This window comes from Carassius auratus, chromosome 20 (assembly GCF_003368295.1).
Source record: "Carassius auratus strain Wakin chromosome 20, ASM336829v1, whole genome shotgun sequence".
Taxonomy (NCBI): domain Eukaryota; kingdom Metazoa; phylum Chordata; class Actinopteri; order Cypriniformes; family Cyprinidae; genus Carassius; species Carassius auratus.
The window spans coordinates 10132229-10153901 of record NC_039262.1 but is presented as its reverse complement, the minus strand read 5'-3'; the positions used below and the strand labels follow the sequence as shown (position 1 = coordinate 10153901).

The 21673-nt window shown below is 37.9% G+C and overlaps 1 protein-coding gene across 1 annotated transcript; it reads right to left on the bottom strand.

The window, feature by feature from the left end:
- Positions 1-1301: 1301 nt before the first annotated feature.
- LOC113120859 (protein FAM84A-like) lies at positions 1302-3179 on the bottom strand. The gene is made up of 2 exons (XM_026290966.1): positions 3049-3179; positions 1302-2791 (listed from the first exon to the last, which is right to left on the bottom strand). Exon 2 carries the CDS (start codon positions 2752-2754, stop codon positions 1972-1974), a length of 783 nt encoding a protein of 260 aa, XP_026146751.1. The 5' UTR covers positions 2755-2791; positions 3049-3179; the 3' UTR covers positions 1302-1971.
- Positions 3180-21673: the final 18494 nt, after the last annotated feature.

Genomic DNA, 21673 nt, shown 5'->3' with positions numbered 1-21673 from the left:
ATTTGGATGTATGGCTTCTGGACCACAAGCGGAGCAGTCATAAAACTTTATATGTATAATTAAAGTAACAGACGCAAAATAGAATAAAAAGTGTCTCCTATGATTGAAAAAAGTTAGAAACACGCTGCTGATGATCATCGTCCATAACAAGCCAAGAACAAAAGGACAGTGTCTCCATACATCAACAGCTGCCCACAAGGCATAGCCTACTAATGCAGCAATGATAACAAACGACTGCCCTGCTGGCGGGAAATAAATCCATCAAAAATCAAATGAAGGAATGATCGATACAGTGACAGAAGGTTGATGTGTGAATTATAATGCATCGGTTAGGCACTCGCGTGAGGTTACCTCAGCCAGCACGTGCTCGCTTATTGCATTTGTACGCAGGCAAAACAGTATGAAAAAGAGCTAGAGACCAACCCAATTTTCATAGGGCAATCTACATTTATTTAAATAAAAACAGATGTTGTTTTTTTATGAACTAACTGAAATACAAAAATATGGACTCCAAAAACAGAAAAATGTTCGCTGCGTTTGTTAATAACAGAATGAAAACAAAGGCTCACGTGTTGTCGCCTGTAGGGGTTTAGAGGAACTAATGCAGCTGGACAGATATGCAATAACTGAGCTCCACATTTAATATTAAAGCTCTGGAGTTCAGTCAAATAGGAGACATGTGGCAAGCTGTTTTAGCTTTATTCCTTTAACTTAACTTTTTTTTACATAGAGTAGTCCAATAGCAACTAGTGTATTTATGGATTTCACTATACCCTAATTATTCATTCAACTGTCACAATTTTAATAATGACAACAAATATCCAATGGTACACATTTAGGATCTGTGGTTCAGATCTGAACTATTCCAAGTCCCGCTTGACTAGTAACCATTCATTAGGTCCTAGGAGAGGGCTATTCAATTAATTTAATTTGAGGGACAGATTATTTAATTGAAAATAGGGGATAGGGCTATAAAATTAGAAATTAACTGTCTGTAAGTCAATAAAAAAAACTAATTTATCACACATTTTTCTGTAATTAATCATGATTAATTGGATTTAATCGCCAATTGCTCAGTGAATGTGAAAAGCTGAACGTGCAGCCTTTCAAACTCTGATAATCATCTTTGTCCAGCATCTACACTATTTCTCACCAGAAGTTATGACAGATAATGCTGTCTTTATACTCATTTGAGCTATAATCGTGGATATCTTATAACCCTCACACAAACGCTTGTGAACGCTGCATCTATTGATATCGTGGTCTCTAGTAGGTTGTTGTTGTTCTGTCTCTTCCTTTTCTTTTTTTGGCTGTGAAAAAACAGCCTGGGCCAGTGTTTCCACCTTGTGGACAAACTAATTAGTGCTAAAACAATTCAACGCATATGAGTGACCTGTGCATACTCTTCCCTCTGGCTGAATGAAGATGATTTGGTTTGGGCCCACGGGCTGCCAATTGAAATGCCCTGTACTAAAGCTATTGATATTGATCTCAACTGTTACCTTAACATTTTACATACTGTTAACATTTGATTTTTCACTTATATGTAATGACTAGCTTAGTCAGAATGGCTTCTTTGTAGTTCAAACAGAAGTCAAATCAGAATAATCTGATGAATAATGAGCCTATTACTAACAAAAACAAATGCTAGTTAGTGTTAATGAATAAATGTCAAAACGGCTTGCCACAGACATGTGAACGCATCGTGGTCACCATCTGCCGCAGCAGGGCTCGGGTGCGAATTTGAGGGGGCTGTATCGGTTCATGGGCAATCTGTGATGAGGGCAAACCTTATGTTTTATCTTTTTCCTTTTTGAGGGTACAGGGTGACTATAGTGGGGCCATCACACCACAACCAAAAGGGGCGTTGTCTTTGACAAAACATGTTCACACAAATACGCACAACCCTCCCAAAGTCCTGAAATAAAGGTAAGCAGCCCTTGCTCAAGGCATGCAGAGAGTCCCAAGCGCTCATTCTTTGCCGGTCACCAGTGACAGCTCCTTGAGAATGCCACTGGCGTCCACGCGCCGTCTCTCGCGTATCATCTCCTCCAGGCTGCGGAACATGAGCGTGTGCGCGGTGCTCTCGGACAGGTGCACCTTCAGAAAGTAGCGCTGCTCGACCGAGTGCGCCTCCCCGCCAGCTTTAAACTCCCGCTTTCCGAAACGGCACCAGGCTGCGAAACTTTCCGAGTTTGTCCAGCAAATCTCGCCGCTGCTGAGCCCCACGTGCCCGCTCGCGTTCTGCATCACCAAATCAGCTGGCAGCGGTCGGTAGCGGTACCGATTGTTCACTATCCTGCCCTGCCGACCGCAGCTGATCTCAAACAAGCTGTCCTTGCGGATCTCCCCCTTGTAGAGGTGAATAACCTGGTCCTCCCCTTCAAAGATCGCCCAGTGCGGGGGTTGTGCGTTGGCCACTAACTCCAGTAGATCCCCGGGTTTACACATGGTCAATAAAGTTTTCACCGAATAAACATTCAAGTCCTCGTTCTCTCGCAGTTTGGAGTATATACATTCCTGGCAGCAGAACGCCGAGTACTCGACCTCGTTGAGCGCAACCGGACCGTCTTTGCTCGGGCTGTTGTTGTCTTTAAAGCTGTCAGACTGCGATCGATCGTCCAGTTCTTCCTCCTCATCGGAAAAGAAATACGCCACGCCAACACGTAACTCGTCCTTCTCGATGCCCGATGGATCCCCGGTGGGTAGCTCGCTGTAGTTCAGGTGGGTGATCCGGTCCAGTTGGTTTCCCATCAATAACAGGGCAGAGAAGAGACATGGAATACTGCTTCTGAAATACAAAAGGGGTTATGTGAGTGTCATGCTAGAGAGGCGGGTTGGAATTATTCTGACGCGCCCAAAAATGCTGTCTAGGTACACAGCCGTAGTAGGTCACCTCACAACACAATAAACCACGCGCACCTGGGCGCGTAAACAAGCCAGTCGCGCAGAGCGCGGCACAAAGACGCAAAGGGTGAGTCAATGTTGAGCTGCTCACTAAGCTTTTTTTAATAAGTTCACAACATAACGCCTCGAACGGACGCGTACCTGCGTATTTCCCCAGGACTATGGCTAATGGTCCTTTCTCTCCATCGGTGCTTGCGCTGTGTGTATCCCGCAAGGTCTCCAAAACAAAACACGTTTTCCTCCCCCTTACGTGTCCTCCAAGGTACACTGGATTTTCTAACACTTTGCACTGCCGCACTTTAAATAGTCTAGAAAACCCCGCCCCGACCAGCAGATCCTGCCCTCCTCACGGCGATTGGTTCGGAGCCCTCATGAAAAACTTAGACCTTTGCTCGGAGGCTTATAATATTTCAGCTGTTTGTGTTGTTCGCAGCCTTCAAGACCCAAAGGGTTTGGCAGATTTGTCAAATATAACAATAGTAAATCTAGGCTTGAAATAGAGCTAGGAAAGGTTAGAGATTCATTATAAGGACATGTGGTTTCTGAATGCTTGATTAGCTCTGTCAAAACAAGTTAAAGCTTCGGTTTGCAGGGAGAACACTTTATTAAAGCAGTAGCTTATTCAGATTCAATTATATATATTTAAAAACATACAATTAAAAATGAATTAAAGATGAAATAATATTAATAGATGCTACTTTTTATTCTAATAGTTTATTAGCAAATATTGAAATTAGTATTGATTCATATATTATTTTTCACTGTTAGTTCATGTTAACTAATGTTGTTAACTAGCAGATGAAACATTATTGGAAAAGGATTACCTATTTACAAATTGTCCCCATTCAGTTCGAAGTGCCTCACCGTAACACAGATTTTTCTTTTTTCTTAGATTAAAGGGGGTATAATATCAAAATATTTTTTATGGTAATAAGCATTATGCCATAAATGCTGTGGACTGTGTGTATCTTGCATTCAACCTGGAATATTCCATTAACATGACCTGAATCTATATGATACGATAGAAGCTGTTTTTTTTCTGTCTGGTTTGGTGTGGTCCTCAGAATCCTCCATTTATCTTCCTCACACACAGGGACATATATAACACACACTAGCTGTCATGAGACTCGGACAGCCTAGTGACTGAGTAATTTTCTTGCGGCATCGTCCAGCCATTCATAATCAAGAGTTTATTTACTGAAATTAAATTCCAGCCCTCATGCAATAACACATGCACACACATGCAATAACACATGCACACAGATACATGGTATCGACGTGACCATAATATGCCACACGCAGACACATATCCCCACACAAACAAGGCACTCGAGTGGCAGGCTTGAAGTTGGAATGATTTAGATTTGAATTATTCTGCAAAGACAGATCCAATTATCCACCTATGAAATGGATTCCCCTTGTGTCACAGTAATACACCCATCTGTGCTTATGTAGTCTGCATGCGTGTTTAATATGTATAGATGCTCTGCCTATGTGTATGACGGTGTGTGTGTGTGTGTGAGAGAGAGAGAGAGAATCTTTTTGAAAGGCAGATGTAGAGAACCCTGAAAGAATCTTGATGCTTTGGTACACATAAATACATATAAACACACACCTACCTAGGTGTCAAGTGTGTGAATACTTGCAGTGCATGTGTGAGAGAGTGACAGAAAAGAAATGGAAGAGAATGATGTGAGAGAAATAAAGGGACAACACACAATATCCACAGGACTTCTTCACTTTTCTTCAAAAAAGAGAGATGGGCCATATTTGCAGTAAACAAGCACGCTGTAATCATATAAGAACACCAGGGAAGACAAGTCAAGCACAAACAAAGAAGAGGAGGAAAGAGGGATGAGAGCAGCGGAGGAATAGAAACCAGGAGAAAAATGGCTTTTGGTAACAATGACCATGTGGCAGTCTTGCATTCAATATATCCAGCTGAAGGCTTAGGCTTTGAGAAAGCAGTATTTTATGGGCTTCATATAAAACGCTGCCAAGATAACTAATCATTCCCTCTATATGAGTTTAGCAGTTGATGTATATGAACCCCTTTTGCAAGCATACAGATAAACACACTTGTATCTATCTTCTGCCTCTAACAGGTATAGAGTTTTTACCTAAAAGAGCTCATTTTGCTGTTATTATTCCATAGAAAAGTGGAAGAGCATTGTAATATATACTGTGGGGACCAAAAGCTTCAGACTATTGAAGATCTGTTTTTCATTTAAACTTTGAAAATAACAATAATAATAATAATAAACAAAAGTTTAACAAAACCTTAAGTTATACAAAACCTACAGTACTGGATTCTGTTTGATTTCTAGGGTACTCATTAAATAATACATTTGTTACCCTAATCACATAATGCTTTATTTTATAGATTTATACATTTTACATAAACGTGGAATTTGAGTGCTGTCATCACAAAAAAAAAAAAAAAAAAAACTAAGGCTACGTTCACACTGCAGGCTGAAACGACCCAATTCCAATTTTTTTGCCCCTATGCGACCTGTATCTGATCTTTTCATGACAGTCTGAACGACACAGATCCAATCTTTTCAAATGTGACCCAGGCCACTTGGTTATGTGGTCCTGAATCCGATACGTATCCGATCTTTTGAAATGCGACCTCCGTCTGAACGGACAGGCCACATGAATCCGACCCGTACGTCATTGATACGCTACAAACGTCATAATTCTGGTTGAAGTAGGTGGGAACGAGAAGAGTCACTCACATCAGTATCCCACCACTCCTGGCTGTGACTCCGCACCCACACGTTTCTCTGTACCGACGTTGCTAACACTGCTCCAAAAAACGCCATGGCCAAAAACCTTGCTCTCCTCCTTCTTTTTAATTTTCTTTTTAAAACGAGAAGATTGTAATTGTGCTGGCTCTGTTTGGAAAATAACTTTAATATTGCAAAAAGAGCTCCGCTGTTGACTACACTGTTGTTGACATCCATGTTTAATGTTAGCTACTTCCGCAAACAACGAGTGACGTCATTCACCATTGAGTACTCTTCTGCGCATGTTGGTCACTTCTGGGTCATTTCACGTTCGCATAGGAGATCACAAAAGGTTGCATTTAATTGGAAATGTGAACGGCCTTGTAAAAAAATCTAATAAAAAAAAATCGGAATTGAGCATTAAGCCCTGCAGTGTGAACGTAGCCTAATTCTCATAGCCTACCGTTGATTCTTGCACTGCATTCATCGTCAAGGCCTATAGAAAACACCTGGGCTGTAAATGTGAGTTTGCTGTCTTTTCGGTGAGCAATGTGAAACACTGTCAAGAAATTACTCTTGTTGAGTTTTTAATTGGAAACATTATACACAATTTTTTCATTGATCTTATGTGTCAGTATACGCTAGATGAATGTGTTTGGTCATTGCATCCATGTCTTCTTACCGCATCTCATGTTTTTAAAATGTGGTGCTTTAAATACGTTATTATTATTCAATTTTTAAATGCAAAAGCAAACATGTTCTGTGTGAATGGCTCAAAACACTAAAAGTTCCAGGAAGTAAATAAAAAACTTTGCTGCTTTGTACCAAAACAAGGAATGGAATCCAAATCCAACCTGTTCTTTTCCCGCTTGCTTGTAAGCCGCACAAATTTGTCCATTCAATTGTAAATGTTTTCTAATGCTACCCAAATTTTAATGAAAGAAAATATGTTTTTAATTTTTTTTGAAGCTGATATACATCATCTGAAAGCTGAATAAATAAACTATCAACTGATGTAGTTTGTTAGGACAGGACAATATTTGGCCGAGATACAACTATTTGTCCTGGAATCTGAGGGTGCAAAAAAAAGAAATATTGAGAAAATCACCTTTAATTTATTTCAAGTTTTCTTTTCTCTTTGGATTGTTACAAACTGTTTGTGAATAGATTAGATCCCTAAAGTTGCAAAGACTAAAGTCTCAAACCCAAAGAGAGATTCTTTATGAAAGTTAAGAGTCAGTCACACCCTCCTAAAATGCCTCGTTTATTAAGCACGCCCCCACATGTCTATGTCACTCTGTAGGAAGATTTGCATAACACCGCCCAAATGTATACGCAAACAAAGAAGGTGTTACTTTGATTCTCACTGTAATACTGTTGCTGCTGCCGAAACCATGCTGAGATGCTGTTTTGTTGTGAAAGCAAAACTACTTCGTTTGGTCTTGATTTATGTCTTATTCCTCTCATCGCGAAGCAAACAGTAAAATAAAATAAAAACTTGAAGAACAGTCTCGCTGCTTTTTCTTCTGTGTGGGCGTATTCAAGCCGCGCGCTTCAGTCAGGACACAACTAGAAATCAGTGGTTAAGTTGAGTTTACAACACTGTTCCAGAACAGTTCAAACCAAATATTCAAATGTGTGCAAAGGATTTTACAGGGGACAATGACTGTTTCTTGGAAGAGTGGCCTACAATGCCAGTTTTCCTGTGAATTCAGTTCCCGTTTCCCCTTCGGTGCACATGCTGATCACATACAGTCTATGATGCTGACAAATACTGCTGACTCACAGCCTTTCAGTACGTTTTCATATGATGATTCAAACGCGAGTTTTGAGCAGTCCAGAGTAGCGCCTGTTGTTTGTCATTTCTCTGATCACAAATGCAGACATGGTTTTATGTTTACGCTGTGCGATGCAACACAACATGTTAAAAGATAGCAGAAGTAATTATGATCAGTAATTATGTCCCCAATAGATGTAACAAATGCATTGTTTATAATGGGTTTTATTGGTTTTGTCTCGTTGCGCCGGGACACGGCATCACAGTATGGTAAGGGGTGTAACATTTCCATCACACGGTTAAGCGGTCAACCAATCAAAACGCACTAGATAGCTGGCCAATCAGAGCACAACTCGTTTTTCAGAACGATGAGCTTTGAAAAAGTCAATGCGTTTCAGAAAGGCAGGGCATAGTGGAGAAACAATAATGTACAGTATGTGGAAATAATGTTTTTTTTAACCTTAAAATGCATAAACACATTTCATTACACCAAATACACAAAATAATTTTCTTTTTTTGCAACGTCATATGACCCCTTTAAGTTCTCTGTCACAGTCATACAACAATAACACTGCCAGTCAATCTCTTACAGTCAGAGTGAGTCACAGGTTCTGAGTGCAGCGGGGTAGCGTTCCAAACTGTGCCTGTGCTTTAAGGGCCCTGACCCTGCTTTTGACCGTACAGTGAGTTCAGCTTCCATGCCAAAATGACAATTTAATCCTCACTCTCACAGGACACCACAGATCTTTTTTTTAGACCTGCAAGAAAGAGTTGTGTTTTTGAGGTGATGTTATAGATTGTGTTCCCACATCGGGTGAAGAGAGGGTATTGACAATTCTTTCACACATTTCCCTTATGGCCCTTTTGTAGAATTCCCACAACACTGTGCTATTGATGGAGCAGCTCACTGACAGTTCATTGTCCTCTTCTCTGCTTTCAGCGCTGCCATCTTTACTCACCCCCTCTTTTTTCTACACTTTGATACTATTAGTAGGCTGTGCTCCCTGAGCCTTTATCTGAGAGAAGTGTGCTCTCAGCCCTACGCCCTATCACTGCACAAATAACTATTATCAGGACTGGTTTCCTGTTATGAGCCAGCTGGCTTCGATGGCATTTCATATGAGATTTTTCTTACCATCGCTGAACCTTTATAGGGCCCCAGCCCGCAATGTCATATCCTGTCCTGCTGTGCTTCTATCCCAGAGTTGTGTGCTTATCTGCCACCAGACCCATTAGAAAGCCTGGTGAGGAACTAATGAAAAACGAGAGTTCAAAATGACTGGTCAATCGGAGAGAATGAGCTAATAACTAGCTGTCAGACAGAAGGGTTAATGCAGAGGCTGAGGTGGTGCAAGGAGGTTTAGCAGATTGACATTTTCTTCTGAGAAAGTATGTCAGACTAACAGAGGCTGTTAAATTATAAGCTTTGGGTTGAGGCCAGTCCAATGATTAAATACATTTTCATATCATCTGCCAAATGGAAAGTGTCTGAGGAAAAAACAGCAAGATGGCATTTTAGGCGATCCAGCTGAGCTTTAGCTTTCTGGATGTTGAAGAGTGAACAACTTGACTAAGCGCTGACAGGAACTGGGTAACTGGTGTTTTCTGTTTGGCTTTTCAGCAATAATTATATTGCCAGTTGTTGGTCAATGCACTTGTTTACCTTCAATCACTATACTGAGTTTTTCTCTGACACCTGTCTTGACTTTTTAACGTGCAAGCTCTGGTCGATGTGGATCTTGAAGCAGCATCTTTCTAGGGAAATCTTGCAGGTTTGTTCACCAATCAGAGCCTTTTAAATTTCAACTAAATTCTTTAATTTCAATACAATATAATATAGCAAACCTGATGCAGGATTTCTATTTGTTTATATAATATAAATATCAAATTAATTTGGAATGTAAAGAAATTAATTTATTTAGCTTGAAAGCTGGCTTGACAAAGTGTTGTCTGAAAGTTTTGAAAAAGTTTTAAAAGCCTTGAATTTAGAAAGTCAGACATACAGACAGACTGACAGACAGATAACTTATAATGGCATTTTCTGGACTAAGATGGAAAACATATTCATTTCCCAGAATACATTATCAATGTAGATTTTTCCTCATTCAAATTCTAGTTAAGCTCTGCAGAGAGTGGCCAATTCCAGTTCTACCTCATAGATTAAAAGAGAGCAGATTCTTCAATTCCGAATTTTGCACAACCTAATATCTCGATCTTAATAAGCATTTTACATTTCCTAGCCTCATAAAAGGCAAAAGGGGCCATGTTCACCAAAACGGTTATGCCCATCTGTAAGTTTAAAATGAACACCATGATTTTTCCCAGGCTAAGGTTCTATTTTGTTGTCAGCAGAACAAGCAGGAGGAAATGCAGGCAGATCGGCACATTCCATTTCCCCTGACAACATAACAGCCTTTGCCCCCCTTCATCGTTCAAAACCAGTTTGCTCCTGTTGTTTATTCTTCCACAGCTCCTGACAGACGCGCTGATCCCCTGTTCTCAGATCAGAGAGCGTCTGTCTTTGCTTCTCTGGAGGGAAAGCAGTTAGTGTGTGTTAAAGTGTCAGCATCGTGACATGCTCAGAGACAAGCAAAGTTAACAATTAAATGCAGTTGAGAGTGGTTCTTTGTTATTCTGGTTTTGTTTGTAACACGTTCTCGTGTTCCACAAAGTTAATGCTTAACTTGTGGCTCGTTAAACAAAAGGCTGCCTTAGTTTTTCACTCAGTCTAACATCAGGGGTGTTTATGGCTTTGCTGCTTTGGCAGCAAAAAATATGCCCTGAACAATTTGACTACAAGATGATTATGTTCAATTGGAAGCACTAAGAAGCAGATCCACGGTGTCTATGTGTAATTTAGGTCATATATTACTACAGCAAGACATTTATAATTTTTGTAGCTTCTGGTGCTTCCAACACACTCTAGACCCTTTTAAATGTGTATGCAGTCCCTAAGGAATGTCATTATGTATAAGCCATTTCTTTGATGAGAGCTTAAGAGATTTCTTAACAACATGTATAATCCACCAGAACATTGCAGGAGAATGTCATTCAGATTGAAAATACTTTGACTATTCCGATAAATTTGATCCTTGAATCATCCTTCTATACATACATTTGCCGTTGTTTCTGCTCTATTAACAGTATGTCCCTGAGTATCTTTCAAGGTCTGTTGCATCAGTAGTGTTGCTTTTTCCCGCACTCCTATGCACCTCACTGATAACTCTGTTTACTGGAATGTTGTATGAAAAGCATTATCTTTATGTCTGTCTATCTGGCCATGAGTCCTTAGCTGGTTAACTAAGAAAATAGGAGAAAGCATGCAAAGAAAGGAACATGGGTCATCTGGAGGACAGTCATGCAGGCAGAAGACTGAGCTCTAGAAACATTGGCTCAAGCCTCAAACAAGAAAGCAGGTATCACACTGTGACTCTGAATTCATTGCAGCCAGCATTTGCTGTAGCCATAAAACCACAGAAAAAAAAACCTATAGCTCATCCATGGTTTCTTGCAGTATACACTTGAGACAGCCTAGGCTGAACAGCATTTAAAAAAATGGATTTGAACATGGTAAAACCCTAGGCTTAAAAAATTATTAATACTAAACTTCCATAAGATGAGCATTTTGTATCTTTAAATCTTTGTAATTCACTTTGTAAAGATAGTAAATCCTTCTCCCGAGCTATTTGTGGTGATATAAAGTACTGTTAGCTTCATGAAGCTCAAAATATGTGCTTGTTCCATCTGTGATGGGAGTGATGCCTAATGAAAAATAATCTGCACCATAATTACAACGGAATGCAATGAAAGGAACCATATGTTTAACGCTGATGATTAATAACTCTGCAAGATAAGTAAGAGTTCTTTATGATGTATTCTTTTTTTGTAAAAGCCTGCACAGGTGATTAATTAAACCTGCTTTTGGAAAATACTTGTGGCACATTTGTCATAAATGCAGATGTATTGCGCTGAGACTGTGAAGACTACAACAGTAGTCTGTGCTGATATTTCAAACTAGGAGGGTATTGTGATTTTATCTTAGTAGGCTGTCATGTTGTTGTGATTGCTAAAGAACTGTATGTTCCCCAGATTTTTACCCTCCGAAAAATCTCCCAGCACTTTTTTTTGCCCCAGGCTTGCTCTTAGAAGCTCCACACTTGAAGTGCTCTTGGTAAGGAGATGACAAAAATAATCTACTAGTAAACCGAATCAGCTCATTCAGATTTACAGTAAAGAGTGTATTGGGGTTGGAGACAACAAATGCTGATATTCAAAATAGCTAACCATAAATTGAACCCTGCCAGCTGCATGGATAAATGAGTATGGAATCCCTCAGATATGTCTTGTCTGCTAAATAAAAGTCTAGATGCGACAATAAATGTGTTTTGAGGAACCAATTTCTTAGTTGATTTATTCTTAACGTGGTCGCATTTCTATGCCAAAAACTTGTAATCTGCAATAGTGTCTGCATTTTATGTAAACAGACCTACAGTATGTCTCTGCGGCGAAGATAAATTAGCATATTAAGCTATCAGACAATCTTTTCTAGTTCATTTTGTAGTTGGCACAGTGCTACAGAATACATTATAAAAATAAAATAAAAATCCTCATTACAGTTTTAATAGTATATCTACTTGAAGTCATGGTTTTATGCAACCAAGAGCAAATACAACCACAAAATAAAATAAAAGAGCTATTTTTATTTATTTGATAAATATTCTTCCATTTATAGACTTAAATGCTAAAATCCACTAAGCAAATTATGCATGAATTTTCGAATCCATTTGCAAGACACGGGTCAGTAACTTGTACAAATATAAAGTGAGTAAGAATTATGTAGTTTAAGGCACAAATAATGCTATTAATGAAACAGAGAAAAGTCCTCCTGTTTTGCTTTTTCTTGATACGGCTCATTTGTTGTCAGATTTAAATCAAGCTGACATTTCTGAACCAAACAAAAAAAAAAAAAAACATTTTGTTCTGTGCAGTTTTCAGCTATTAATACTCCAAACTTTTAATAGCTGTTGTCAACCAAATGTGTTTCTTACCAAACTGTCATAAGTTGAATCACAATGCTTATAACGATCACTTTACAAATTTCTCTTTACAAATGCTTGATCCTGACTGATCAATTGCATCATCCCACAGTCGGATATTTTTTTATAGCTACACTGTATATCAGACTGCTCATGCATACATAAACTCAACGCTTTTAATTTCTTAATATCACACCTCAGACTCACGCTCTCTCATTTCATACAAACCAGTTGCCTCCATCCTGTGTTGGATGAAATTACCTCAAATGACTTTAGAAATATTGTTGCTGTGTTTGTCATGTTTCGAGACCTAAGTTATAATGAACTGTTTTTTCACAGTGAAAGTTTTGGGTTGATATACAAAACAATATTTTATTGTCAACTTATATATATATATATAGTGAGTGTCAGTTCAGAGTCAGGGCCCTTGATCATCTTTGTTTGGTTGGATATTGTAAATAATAATTACTTATTTAGTATTCTGTTAAAGTAATGTTGCATTCTTTGTTACATTCATCACTGTTTTGTATATTTTATTATTTTTAGCTGTCGTCAACCGTAGTTCTGGAATAAACTATAGCCATTATCTTTGAAACTAAGGTTTTAAGGTTAATTCACCTTTAGCATTACCTCCCCTCAGTTCATTTGGAAAGGTCTTGGAAAAACCTTTCTGTTCAGTCTTCCTCAAGCTGTTTTTCCGTAAAGCCTGCAGGACTCAATTCTCCCTCATTAGAGAGTAATGCCAAGGGCCTCCATACTGTTGCTTATCTTATTTAAGCAATTCCCCTTCTCTATTTGTGGGAAGCCCCCTGCCTCCACCCATCTGCTGAACAGGGCTCTTGATTAGGGGCAGTGGAGAGTGAAAGGCATGTGACGTGTTGGCATTCTTGCCAAGTGGTCTGAATGACTCATTCTGGAGTGAGTAACTCTCTGATCTAATCAGCAACTTCTCCAGTTTCTGCCACAGTGGGCTGAGAGGTGGCTGTGCATGTCCGAGTCAGAGTAACTGGGTTGCTTTTTTAAGGAAAAAGTCTGTAATTATTCTTTAATGGAATAATTCAGCTAAAAAACAAATCCATATTGCTGCTTTCTTAAGTCAAAATGTAGTTTGGTGTGAATCAGGAGAGAAATATGCACAGATCTTAGAAGCGAAAATAGTAAAGTTTGATGTGAGAGGACAACAGGGAAAGACTATTTCACTTGGGGAAGCATTATTATGAAGCGGTATTTTGGTCAGAATCTGAAGAAAAAATTAAAATGCTTTAATGATAGATTGTTGTCTTACAAACACACAGCATTTCACTTCACAAGATAGTAATTGATGGACTGGTGTTGTGACTGTTTGGGCTCTCATTCACTGAAGTTGATCCACTGGTTGCTGATGTGGTTTCCAACCTCTGTGATACGTAGGACACAAAAGAGCCATAAAAGTATCATAAAAATGGTCTTCTAAATTTGTATGATAGTGTTGTGTGAAAAATGGATGAGGATAACTAATCACGCAACAACATGTAAGCAATTACTTTTTTTTTTCTGAGTGAACTATCAGTTTAACTCTCCATATCCTGTCTGGTGCCCTGTAGTTGTGTAGGGTAGTATATAGTTGTGTACCAGAGTATATGAATTATTTCATTCTCTTCTTCCTGCCCCCATGCTTTCTAAAAGGGTGTCACAACCTTTAGGTGATGTAGAGGGGTCGTGGATAGGGCAGAGCACCACTGTGGAGTTTTATGTTGTCAGCGGGGTACTAGAGTCATAGAGAAACCACCCCGTTATTTAAGAAATCATCTGAGAACAGCAAAATTGAAAAGTAAGCTGTTTATTTACTACAATGAGACTCCCTAGCTATGTTGATGTACTAGGGTGGATATTACATTATGATGGTGATGATCTTTGGCTCTATAAACCCACTGTGAAAGCCTGACCTCAGAGAATAAGGTTTCCTGTGATGCTTACGAATAGATAATAGGAATTCTTTTAACTTTCCAGTGTTTGGAAGTTTAAGATGCACCAACATAGAAATGACCTGCGGTTTCTTGTAAAAGTTTTCAGACCCTTATCAGCTGCAAGTACTACAGTATTGTTGGCATTTGGTTCTCTGGGAGTTTGGTTCAGTGCACTGAATTCAAGGTTAACTGTTTTGATTTAACTTTATTTTAAGAAATCTTCCTATCCCGATAGCATGCCATAACTATTCAGCCCCAGTGTTTAGACAGATTACTAAAAGGCAGATTTTTTTTTTTTTTAATTCTATCAATCTGTCCACAATTATTTAATCATCAATTACATTTTCCAAATAAAAAACAAAATCACTTACTTTCTTGGAGCAGTTTTGTTACTCTATGTGCAGAGCCTCATCCCCTGGTTAATTTCTGACCCTTTTCGGTATGCATTGGCAACGCTGATGCAATGTCTGTGTAATTTTAACATACATTTGGCATATTATTAAACCATTGCTTAATGGTTTGGGTGAACCATTTATGGACTCCGTGTCAAGCGTTCACATGCTGAATCATAATGCAAAATCATGTTCAAAAACGGGAATTTGGCAAAACCTTCATTGTGGCATTTCACATGATGAAATAATTTGACATAGTTTTTGTAGTGCTCACTAGATTACCTGACTAAAAATCCTAATAACATTCCCAAAATCCTTAATAAGGTGATATCTTCAAAACTCTAGTATATTAATCATTATTATTCTGAAGTCTTTGATTTCCGAGCAGAGAGTTTGAATATAGGACATTGTCATCATACCACTTTCCTCTGGAGAACAGGAGAGTGAGATTCGGAGTGTGTGCGTGTAAGTGTGAGGTCGGCGTAGGGTGAAGGCTGAGTTCTTGACTCCGTTGCCAGCATGAGGAGAGTTTATTTCAGAAGCTGATTGAAAATTCTAAGTTACTGTCGTCGGTCTCAGGAGCTCCTTTTAAATGCCAGAGCAGTTCTCAATGCATGACAATTGTAGTGATTTCCCCTGGCAACACTCTTATACAAGTGAGCACTCACCCTAAAAGTCCTCCACCAAGAGCGCACAGAGGTCTATGGGAAAGTCAAGTTCTGAGCAATCTTGAGCTTTTATTTGAGGTTTTGAATTGGACCAGGGCAAGATTCATGGCCAACACAACAAAGGTGACCAGAAGCATGGTCCTTTGGATTTAAGGCCACATTGTGACATTTAGTGGATTGGCCTTAATTCAGTTTGTGGGAGTGAGTGTTGGCCGAAATGGCATGTTGACACATTTAGTGCTCCGACCTCGATGTGACATTACAGTTTGAAAGTGTTTGTTGAAGATTGCCGCTGAGTGCGTACCTCACAGCATGTGTTCTGTTATCTATGTGTTATACCTTTAAAATGCCCTTGGGCCAACTTTTTACACTAAACCTTTTCATAGACACACATATAACATACATGCCCACCTGCACAACAGCACACTGGGTCTTACCTGCTTACAAATCCCTTTTTTCCCCTCTGACATTTGCAGTCAGTAATCTAGAAATAACAGCGTGCTTTGAATAACAAAGCAGCAATGTCAAACATTTTCTAACTTGCTCTTTCTGTCTTCATTTATCTCATACTTGATCCTTTCTTCTCATTTTCTGCTCTTTTAATTAGTAGAAATATGGTAAAAGTAATGTGAAATGAGACACCTTGCTGTAAAAGGTGAAAAATGTTCCTTTAGGCAGAATTGTACACTTGCAGTCGAGCACATTTTACAATACGAAGACAAAAAAGCAGGTTCTTGAACTCTTTCCATATATGAATGCATTGAAGTTTTGTATGTAATTGATTTATCTTGAATGTAGTGTTTTTATTATAATAAAGTCTGTGTTGTTTTGTCAATAGCTATTTGCAGCTAATAATGTAATGCGTAACAGCGTCATGTTTAATACCAGTCATTATGAAATTTCTTTATAGCATCACATCTATTCTGAATGTAGTCTTGCAGTATGAATTTTGGTCTCCCATTGCAGCATTTTGACTATAAAAAAATATTACTTACACAATGTTGATTGTTTTGCGGCATCAAGTCAAACAGCTCCACCCACAATGAAATCTCATTGGACTGAAGAACCACTCTTCATGTGTATTACACATCAAGCATCAATGAGAGGAAACTGACTGTGGGAGTTTAATATTAGATATTATATGACACATCCCTTAGGTTCCACAAGGAAAACCCATAAAAAGTCAAGCATCCCTGGCGTTTACAGTAGCAACTGTGCATAATCTTTCAGCTATTTCTGTTATTTCCAGAATGGCACATCTCATAAATATGAGTCTCGAGACATCTGTGTTCTGTGCAGTACTTTCTTCAACTATTCCTCAATACTGTTTTTATGGTTTTGAATGAATGCATCTTTCCACTGTGCTGTCTCTTCATTGTTTTTCTATGGACACTTTTTTTTTTGCCATTGTAATGTGTCTCATGCATATGAAAGCTTGATTCAGTCATGGAATAAAATACTTTTTCTCCATCACAATTCCTTTCTAACTCAGTTCTTAGAAGAAAAAAATTAAATCCTGAGGTATAAACTCTCTATCATGAGAAAAATGTCAGAATTCTGAGTTAAAAAGTCACAATTACTTTATTTTTTTTGTTCCATGGTGGAAATAAACTTGTGTACATGAGTGAGCACTGCATTGTTTTAAAATGCTGAGTTAAAATGGCTTTTAAAAACATCTCACAAAACTCTTACCTTTAAATATGGGTTTTACAACTGGACAGAAGCCAAAAAAAAATCCAATCGGAAACTTTGATTTTGAGATGTTTGCTATTAATATATTTGCTATATTATGAACATACAATTTGAGGCTCAGGCCTTTTAGAATACAATAATGTTAAAATTCAGGGTAAAGAGGCTAAGGAAATAAAAGATGACAAAGGCAAAGAATAAACCAGGAATATAGCAAATAAAGTGGTTGCCTGTGAAGTCTTCAGGAGTTTGACATATTGAAGGATTATGTTGGGCTTATTTGTCTGTCTTAAACCAGACAGTGCTGTTAAACAACTAAAATGTATTGAAAATGTATGTGATTGTTTGAGAGAGAAAGATGTTTATTCATTCATGCATGCATACGTGCGAGGCTGCTAAACTTAAAAAGTGCATGTGAAATACTCCATGACATATAAAAATTATAGATACCTTGAGCACAAGTTGTCTTCCTACGTCACTCTCTCTCTCCTTCAGAGAGAAGGTAATTTCTTCTTCAAGAGAGGAAATGAGAAATAATCTACCCAGTCCAGACCAATGGGCTGTGGCTATGCGGGACAGGTTTAAAGTTAAAGCGGAGCGAAAAACAGTGTGCATTTGCATTTAAATCCATCTGACCTGCAGAAGCACGGTTCCCCATCTCAAAAACAAGACAATTACAACCAATTACCAGTATCCATTTCCTCTTCTCTTTTTCATTTTCGAGTTATTCATGCATGCAAAAAAAGAAAATGTCTGAATGATTCTGTCATTTGTGACAATTACAGATGATCCACTGAAGCGAAACGACTATCTCTGACTCTGAAATGGCTTAATTTATTTATTTTCTGCTCTCCGAGCAAGTGAGAGAAGCATGAGACAGACAGAGAGGACTCACAGAAGTGCGTGTCTGCGAGTGGGAGTTTGGAACAGTTTCTGAAGCTTTTAACGTCAGTCTGAAGGCTTGCACAAGGCCTGCATGTGCGTTGCGTCTGGAGTATGTAGATATTTCTCTGTGCTTCGGCTTCCCTCTCAGAACTCTCCCCGCAGTTAGCAAGGTTTAGGAATCCGTTTGCTTGTATCAAAAGCAGCCTTATTCAATCACGCTCTGCAACATGCAGCTTTGTGCCATGATATTTATTTATTTATTTCCTCTATCAAATAATTGACAGCACATTCTGCTCGGCGCCGTAGGACTTTTGGAGCTTGCGCATAATGCTGTGGAGGTGATGTTGCCAATGTTGAAGCATTCGAAAGTCAATCTTACCATTTTGAAATGTTAATAGATTCCGTCAGAAGTAATATATATGGGAGAGGTATAATGAAGGATCAGGGATGAGAAACAGGCTTTAAACACTTCAAAAGACCCCCTCCACCACCACCACCATCGTCACCCCTCAGCAGGCTCTTCTCATGGAGTCAGGAGTGAGAGTTCTTGTCGAAGCCAAAAGGGATTTGCAAGTATTCTAGTAATCTGTTTCAATCCAATGTTCTGCGTTGACAGGAAATTTTTCATGTGAGAGTTGGTGATTCGGATTGGAAATACAACCTCCTTTTCCTACTATCTTTACTCTCCTGTTTTTCTCAGCCCATTATTGTTTCCAAAGGGAGTTCAAACCTCTAAACCTCTTTTTGAGATGTCTTTATCTATTTATTTTTTTTGTTGTTGTTGTTGTTGTTGTTATTAGGTTAATGTAATAATTATCCAGTACTGTATCTATCTATATATAGATATAAGATTTATATTCTAAATGCTGTTCTTTAAAAAAATGTTGGGGGGGGGGCATGTTTTTGTGACATATCAGGACACAACTCTGTATGATGACATGGGTATGACACAGGTATTACAAGGAGAGGGTGACTTATGAGGACAAAACCCATGTCTCCATTTTTCAAAATGCTTATAAACCATACAGAGGTTTTTTTTTGTTTTTTTTTTTTTTGAGAAAGTAAAAATTCACAAAGTTTCCTGTGAGGGTTAGGGTAAGGTGTAAGGTTTGTGTAGGGCGATAGAATATACAGTTTGTACAGTATAAAAACCATTATGTCTATGGGATGTCCTCACTTTTCTCAAAAACAAAGGTGTGTGTGTGTGTGTGTGTGTGTGTGTGTGCGTGTGTGTGTGTGTGTGTGTGTGTGTGTGTGTGTGTGTGTGTGTGTGTGTGCGTGTGTGTGTGTGCGTGTGTGTGTGTGTGTGTGTGTGTGTGTGTGTGTACTGTATATATTTAGCAAGGAAAGAGAAAGCAATAAAAAAGGCTGATCAAATGTAAAAACTAAGAACATTTATAATGTAACAAAGGATTTATATTCTAAATAATGAATAATAATAATAAAATAAAAAAAATGCATGCATGCATACATACATGCATGCATAAAAAGTAAATTGTAAAAAATAGGAGATAAAAAGCTTTTCTTTTTTACAATTTTGACTTATATACACCATGCCATTATTGAACATGAAGACAGTTCACGGTCTGGAATATTTTTCCTTAGTTTATTTATTTTAATCTACATTACATTATGCACATACATACACATTTACCTGAGTTTGAACCCAAAATGGGTTGAAAGCCTTTTCTGAAAAGGTCATAGACTGCATGGATCAACAATGCTACCTCTAAATAATAAATGTAACTGAAAAATCATATTTTGTTTAGGACAACAATATAGTAGTTAGTTACAATATCGCATATTGTACATAGGACAGCAAAATTAATAGGATTATCAACTTTTAAAGTTAGGAGAAAATACTTCCCATATGTTTTGTTATTGATGTTAAAGTTTGTACATCTAATCAAACTCTATACAGTATGTTGAAAATTCATCTGGAGTGTTTCTCTTTGTAATAATCCTCTTTTTAACCTCTATACATGCATATTGGCTCCTTAATTGCCCTCCCTTAAGAAATCCTAAAATCACCACAAAGCCCTGTAATTTCCAGTCTGACACTTTGGTTTTTCTCCAACTGGTCTTCTTTTCCCACTCTACCATTCTTAATCAGAGAAAGAGAGTTTTTCATTTGGCCCGAGTGAGCCTATTAGCACTAATTATGAGTGAGGTGTAGTGTGGAAAATTGTTCACACATTACTCACAGATGAAGAGGCAGAAACAGAGGCTTACAGAAGGAGAATGATGGGAGAGAAAAGAGGAGAGAGAAAGATTTATAGAGAGCAGCAGTATGTCGGAGAAATTCTCAGGAGGTTTGGTATAATGTTCTCTCTCTCTTTCTCATTGTCTTTGAGTGTTCCTCAGCTTCCTGAAATTAGTCAACGAACACTTTTTTTTTCTGAAACCCATTAAGAAAAAAAATATTCCTTTACTGTATCACTGAATCAAATTAATTTGAATAAATAACTTCTGACGCAATTGCAATGCTCCAAATAACAAATTCACAGAGAGCACACAGTCATAATGCAAGCATCCAAGGCTGTTTTTTTTTTTTTTTTTTTTTTTAAGGTTATTCCCAGATGCAGTTTTGTTGAGGAGATGGAATGTTATTTGATATTTTTTTCAACAAATAATTATGAAGGAATGGACTGATGTCTTCAGAAAGCACTCACAGCACACTTAGGACCCCTGAGTACAACACTGTGTTCTTCAGTTTCCCGCTATGTGAATAGTATTTCCACTTTATCTCATACTTTTCATGACCTTTTTGAACATGATTGAGCTGGAAGCTGAAAGTGCAAGGCAGCTGGTATAAGGGTCATCCACAAAATGTCTGTGACTGATTGTGTCCTGAAGTACAACATTCCTCGTGAATGCAAATGACTAAGATGTGTTACACTTACATGTTTATCCAAACATGGTTTGTTCTTAGCTGCATTCTAAGTAGTTTTTTATATAAGTTCAGAGTTCTTATTTTAACTAAATCTTGAATGATGCCACAGTGAGAGCGCACACATCTTTCTTTGCATTATTCAGTTGCTTTAGGAACTATAGCTCTGGTTTGTTTGTTTTCTCTGCATAAGGAAAGTGGCGAGATGGTTCAGGGGTCTGGTAAAAATGTATATATTACACAAAATGCATATTTTAAAATTACATTCTTGGTTGTCTGGCAAAAATAAAAAAATAAAAATAAAAATAAAATTAATGGAAAATAGTTATTGCTTAATAACATTTCCCACTGTTAGTTTGATTAAGTAACCAAGACTGCTACTGCATGAAAGTGTTTGGATAGAGATATGCAGTTTCTTTAATATTACTGCAGTGTAATGTTATCGGTCAATTACAGTTTTGCAGTATATATAAAATTTTTAATGTTGTTTCACTTATTCAATATAAAATATTAAAATGATAAAACAGTAATATTTTGTATTTATTAAATATAAATTCATAAATTATTATACAATTTAAAAAGAAAAATTAAGAGCAATTACTTATTTTTTTTAAAAGATTTATATAAAAATGTCATAACATTTTGAAAAATGTATACAATTTAAATATTTAGTGTTGTCAATAACCCTCAGAGAGCCTCAAGAAATATTGCAATATTTTGATGCACAACTTTCTTTAATATTTGGGTAAAAAAA